At 32.1% G+C, this 6,000-nt stretch overlaps 1 protein-coding gene across 1 annotated transcript; it reads left to right on the top strand.

Moving 5' to 3' along the window:
- On the top strand, window positions 1–5,608 carry LOC106926117 (uncharacterized). The gene is made up of 7 exons (XM_015000792.2): window positions 1–111; window positions 1,352–1,763; window positions 3,079–3,168; window positions 3,251–3,339; window positions 3,922–4,080; window positions 4,178–4,291; window positions 5,215–5,608. Exons 2-7 carry the CDS (start codon window positions 1,361–1,363, stop codon window positions 5,248–5,250), a joined length of 891 nt encoding a protein of 296 aa, XP_014856278.2. The 5' UTR covers window positions 1–111; window positions 1,352–1,360; the 3' UTR covers window positions 5,251–5,608.
- The last annotated feature ends 392 nt before the right edge of the window (window positions 5,609–6,000 follow it).

The following is a 6,000-nucleotide window of genomic DNA, read 5'->3' as shown; positions in this document are numbered from 1 at the left end:
CGTCATAAACGTAATAAAACTGAGACGCAGCTCACGCAAACTTTGGTTGGTTGGTACAAGTCAGAAGAGTCTCAACGGACGACAAGAAGACTTTTTCTCTGACAGAGAACAGTAAGTACTTTAGTTTTCGGCATCTTTGGGGGTTTTTTAAATTAGGTTTTATAATTTATAACGAGACTAAAATACGTTTTTGGTTTAATTTCACCATAAAAAGTTAAACCTTCGGAGAAAGATGACCGTAATGTCACCGCTAAACTAGCAGAACTACGATGTTTTTTTCTTTTTTACTGAATAAGTAATACATATGTCGACATTTTGTCCTTTTTAACCTGTCTAACTTTGTCCTGTCACAGTTCAGATTTCAATCTGTGTCGTCATTCAAACAGCTGTTTGAGGAAACTCCTTCAACATGCCCCAACATGAATTCGTGAACTTCCTTAATCAGAAAATACACTTAAAATATCCAAAGATTAACTTGAACATACAAGAAAACTAATATTACACAAATAAAACCGGGATAGGATAAATTTCTCGAGTTCATAGACCTGTAGGTTTAGGCTTTTATTGTATATTTTTGCGACAGTACGTACGAGTATGAGTAAGATTAAACTTTTTTGTACAGCAACCCAGATGTGCCAAAAAATACCGAGAGCGATGTTTGTTTTTCTTACATACTTAAAGTTTCACAATACAAAATTTGAGTTTATGGTAATTTATTTATTTAATATTTTAGCCAAAGCATCAAGTTTTCTTTGACACTCTCTAAGCGGTGAAAAATAAGGAAAACAATAAAAATGTGATATTTTTTTAATATAACTATATACATTTTTAGATTTAAAATGGATAATGAATATATTAATAATGATATAGTTTAAGTATGACCAGTGTAGGTATGCAGATTTTTTATTGCTGTTCCAGACTCCATTTAGAGTTGGAATAATTAAAGAATAAAAATGTTAACAAAAAGCTCATGTTGAACTTTTACAATAATCATAAATATAAAAATTTTTTTATCCCATTTATGAATGGAGATTCTGAGATTTGCGTATATAAGAGGGAATTGTTTTTTGTTTGTTTTTATTGTAATTGTAGTTTTTTTTATTTAATCATTACTAAGGAGTTGTTTTGTCTATTTATTATCCTTTTCTTTGGTTCTGTGCCTGCAGAAATAATTTCCTTAGTAACCAAAGAATTTTTTTTTTTTTTTGGTATCTTAAATATAGAAAATTAAACCATGAACCTCAGATACTAAATGTTCAGCTGGGAAAAGGTTAAATTCTAACTAAAATTATTTTTTGTTTTTTTTTTGTTTTTTTTGATAAATAAATACAACTTTGATATGTTTTTACAGATAAATAAGATGGAGAACGATAAAGTGGAAAACGGCGTTGGAAAAATCAACGGCCCGACTCACGTGGACTATAATTTGAACTCTGACAAAGAAAACATGGAGGACACAGTGGAGTTCAGACTCATGATGGCTTACGCTCAGAGGCGGCGGCCAGCAAAAGTCAACACACCCAAAGTTAATGGTTCGGCTGCAGAAGAAACGCTGACTCAGACGTCTGGAAAGACTGAAAACCAGGAGGAGGAGGAGGAGAAGAAGAAGAAGAAGAAGAAAAAGAATATATTGAGGCATCTGAAAGTGATTTTCAAGTGTGTTAAGCCTCAGACAGCGGAGCCAGAATCACCACAGGATGATGACCTCAATGACCCCATGAACCGAAACTTTGTTCCAGAAGACAAAGACGAGGAGCATCATGGTAAAACTCCCTATTGAATAATTCAGATTTAATTTGTGCAGAAAAAAAAATCTGAAAACATCTGAAGAAGCTTTTATGGTTTTAAAGGTAGAAAGAAAACGTTTTTGTTCAGTTCACAACCAAATAATGTAAAAAGACAACAAACAGGAAATCAACTTGCGCTTGAAATCAACTTAATTATGTTACAATTAATCAGGAGTGAAAACATATTTAACATTTACCATTAAGCTTGTAGCTTAATTGCTTGTAAATTATGATATAAATGTTGGAATTTAGCTACAAGCTTAATAAAAATGTTTGTTATACAGACAAATTACTAATTATAAGGCAACTGATGTTGAGGAAAATTATTTTTTATTAGTATTAAACAAAATGGTGAAATAATTTTTTAATATTGATGTCAAATATAGTAACTCAAATTCTGAGATGGACAAACTATGCCTATAAAATCGGTTTGAGTTTAAATATTATGTGAAACGTTTAGTGTTAAACACATTTAACTGCACATCTTGTAAAGATGTGGAATAAGCCTTTAAATAAATTCATCTTTTATTGCAGAAGCAGATTCGCATTGTTAAATATTTCTATTAATCTAATATGTAATTTGAGTATAATTTATTCAGCAGAGGGGAAAAAAATACCTTAGAAAATATGTTTTTCTCTGACTATTTTGTTTTTGTTTTTTTTTTAGAAATTCTGTCGTTTGATTTTTTTATCTGAACAGTGGATTTCAGAAGCTTTCAAACCTCAAATGACAAGCACAAGACAGTTTCTTGGATGTTTTACCCTTTTGTTCCTTTTAGAAATCAATCATTACCAATGCAATTTGCAACACTGATTTCGACAAAATTAATATTCATGCTGTCACTGGTTTTGTGAACTTTTTGTCGTTGTTTTGTAGAAATAGTTTCACTTAACATAGAAGTGTTTTTCGGTCAAAAACGTCAAATTTTGCTGATCCTAATTGATTTGTAAAAGCAATAAGAGGGTGAAGCATCCAGGTGGATGGATACTTTTAATATCCATCCACCTGGAAGTGTGGTAGGAAATGGCTCAACATTTGCTCTTTTTTTCTGCTATTGAATGAATATAATCAAATTAAACGTTAAAATTTCATTGGAGAGTTTATTTTAGAAGTTTTTACTAAGTGTCCCATAAATGTAACAAGTTCTGTATTTCATCTTCTACAAACTGAAACCTTAAATCTGATGCTTTGTCAAAATTTTAGACTGAAATAAAAAAAAATGAAGTGAGCAACAAAGAAAATGACCCAGTTGATGTAACATTGCAGCTTGTTTTCATTCGTTTCTTTTAGCTGAAGATCAGGATGCGATGAAGGAAGTGGCGGACCGGGTGATCGGGATCGCCGATGAATTTCAGTTCACTCCCGTCATCGATTCTGATGGCAAGTCTCTTACTTCTAGTTTGAGCCCTAAAATGTTGTTCCTTTGAATTAAAAAATTAAATTTCTGTAAAATCTTTACCAGGGGAAACTGATGAGGGGAAGATGGAAGATGACTTGGAGAAGGCGATTGGTCTGCTGCTGAGGGCACAAGGCGACGAGCTGGTCAAGAAGGTAAGGAAATTACAGTAAATCGAGTTCTTCCAGGAAGTCCGGCTGCACATGACTAATGTTTAGTATTATTATGCAATGGAGGAGTTTCCACTTGCAGTCAACAATAAAACACTGACTCAGTCAGTTATGGCTCATCCAGGGTTCATAGGTTGAATTATTGTCAGTTTTATCAGAAGCTATAAAAAAAATAAATACAAAAATATAAACGAGGTCCTATATTTCACTAAAATATGATTTTTAAAAAGATAAATAGCAACTGTTTCATGTTTTATTGATTTTAACTCTGTCAAAATGAAATTAAAATTTTGAAAATTTGATCAAAGTGGGCGGAGCCAGGTGACACAGAGGGTCGTGGCTACATCTACAGATGAGGGGGGGAGGGGATCAGAAGCATTGCTGCTTATTTATAAACTTTTATAAACTTTCTCACTGTATTTAGCAACTTTTTGATTAACAAAAAACATTTTTCTGTGTTGTTGGAGACTTTTTATGGAGACAACGATCTAATTTTGGTGGTTAGTTACACAGTTAAAACGTTTTTTTCCCCAAAACTAACCAGTTTATTTTTATGTCCACCCACAGTTTCCCCTGGCGAACATTCCTGCAGACCTTTTTTTAGACTACAGCTTCTTTGCGAGGCTTCTCAACACATTTCTGATCAGGATCGGCTTCAGGAGACCGGACGCTGACGCCTTAGGACCCCAAGCAGCCAACAGAACCCAAATCGCTGCCGCCTTAGAGGTGACAGCAGCTTTTTGCTTCACAGCTTTGCAGTCTGTACCTTTTAATGGCAGTATTTTGTCTCATACAAATGTTTTTCTTTTTTTTTAATCATCAGATAACTAGTCGTCTCGCCTCTGTGGAGGCGTTGCCCAAAGTCAAGTTATGTAAACATGGAGCTCGATATCTTCAGGAATATTATTCATCGTGGGCTCAGGAGCAGGGCGGATATGTAAGTACATCCTCACTTCCTGCTTTAAATTCCCAGAAAAAGGAGAAATACCATATTTGGGAAAGACACAATTGCCCTCCAGAGCTGTAGGGGGCGCTATTTAATATTTACTGGAGTCTCTTCTTTTGTTTTTGTTTGCGTCATCATCCATAAAACAATATTTTATATTTAACTAATTGGGTTTGTTGGTTCCACATCTCTTATTCTTTTTTATTAAAGCTATTTGCAATAAAAGTATAATTTTAGGTCTTTGTTGCAATAATGTGGGAATAGAAATAACTGCAAATGTTCATAAAATGTACCTATATTTTAATTTTGTTTTACCATGTTTGTGAAATATTGTTCAGACATAGAAATTAAAAATAAAGTAAATTGAGTTTGTAATGTTTTAAAATAAGAGTTTCTGTTTATGATGGGAAATGGTGCCCCTTTTAGCTCTTTAGTCCCATTATTTTTTTAAGTCTATTAATAATATATATAAATAAATCACAGATTACATTCAAAATAAAACATTCATTATAAATAATACTTAATAATAAACTCCATTAATTACAGGGGAAATTAAAGAAGTAAGGATTACATAAAAAGCAATTTTACATAACTTAAAAAAGCATTTGTGATATACACACATCAAAATATCAGTGAGTTATATTTTTTAAAGCAAAATTATTGAAAAAAATGGCAAAAACAAATGTAGTATACAGAAAAATACAACACAAAAATTCATATATACAAGTTGTTCTGAGAGCCTTTTAATTGGTACAGTATGTTGTCAGCAATGACTGGAAATAGAAAATAGCGCCCCCTTTAGTTCCGGAGTGGTTCCATTTCCTAATATGGCACCACTTCCTGTTTCTGTGTCTAAGTAAACTTACCCAGTTCTTTCTAAACCTTCTGAAACGTGTTTGATCTTTCTCCAACAGGAGGCAGTGTTTCCTGATGAAGAGGAAGTTGACTGATTTGGAAGTTGATTATTCATTACAAGAACAAAAAAAGTCTTAAAATGGTGCAAAGAAGAGAATCACTCAGGACCTTCATCGTTTACAAGGAGCAGTTTTCTTTCTGCTTGGACCAAAGTTTAAGAGGAAATTCTTTTCACATTAATTTAATGGAAAGCACTTATTGTACAGACTACCATCAACAAAAATTAATTTATTTAATTACATAAAACATTATGTCTTGTTAACGCACCTGCACTTTTATAAAAAAAAAGAAACAATATGTTAAGTTTTTTTCTTTTTTATGTTAATGTTATTTTGTTACCAATAAGTGTAAACATTAAATTATATTTTTGAATAAAAACATTTTGTGATACTATATCAGTTTTCTTATTTCACGAAGATAATAAATTAAGGTTTTTATATCTACAAAAAATGCCAGAGTCGAACACATGGCCAACAAAAAGGTTCACACAATATTTTTAGAATATTTTTTAACCTTAAAATTACAGTAAAAGTAGCTATAATTAAAAGCTTTAATTACAGCTACTTTTACTGTAATTTTATTTTGATAAACTCCAATTATCTTGTACTGAGTATGAGAAAATAACTGAAAATCCCTCCCTGGAATATCTTAAAGTTTACTCAACTTGTTCAGATTAATTCAAATAAGAACATAGTTTTATAAAATGAACCGTAAGTCATTGAAGAAAATGTACACAAAACAAAATTGCTCCTGTTTTATGGAATAACTTACCTTTCCAGATTAGA

Source organism: Poecilia mexicana, unplaced genomic scaffold (genome assembly GCF_051168715.1).
Source record: "Poecilia mexicana isolate PSO_F unplaced genomic scaffold, ASM5116871v1 scaffold_23, whole genome shotgun sequence".
In the NCBI taxonomy this organism is placed as follows: domain Eukaryota; kingdom Metazoa; phylum Chordata; class Actinopteri; order Cyprinodontiformes; family Poeciliidae; genus Poecilia; species Poecilia mexicana.
Note: the sequence above shows the minus strand (reverse complement) of the source record. Positions and strands in the feature narration are given on the sequence as shown.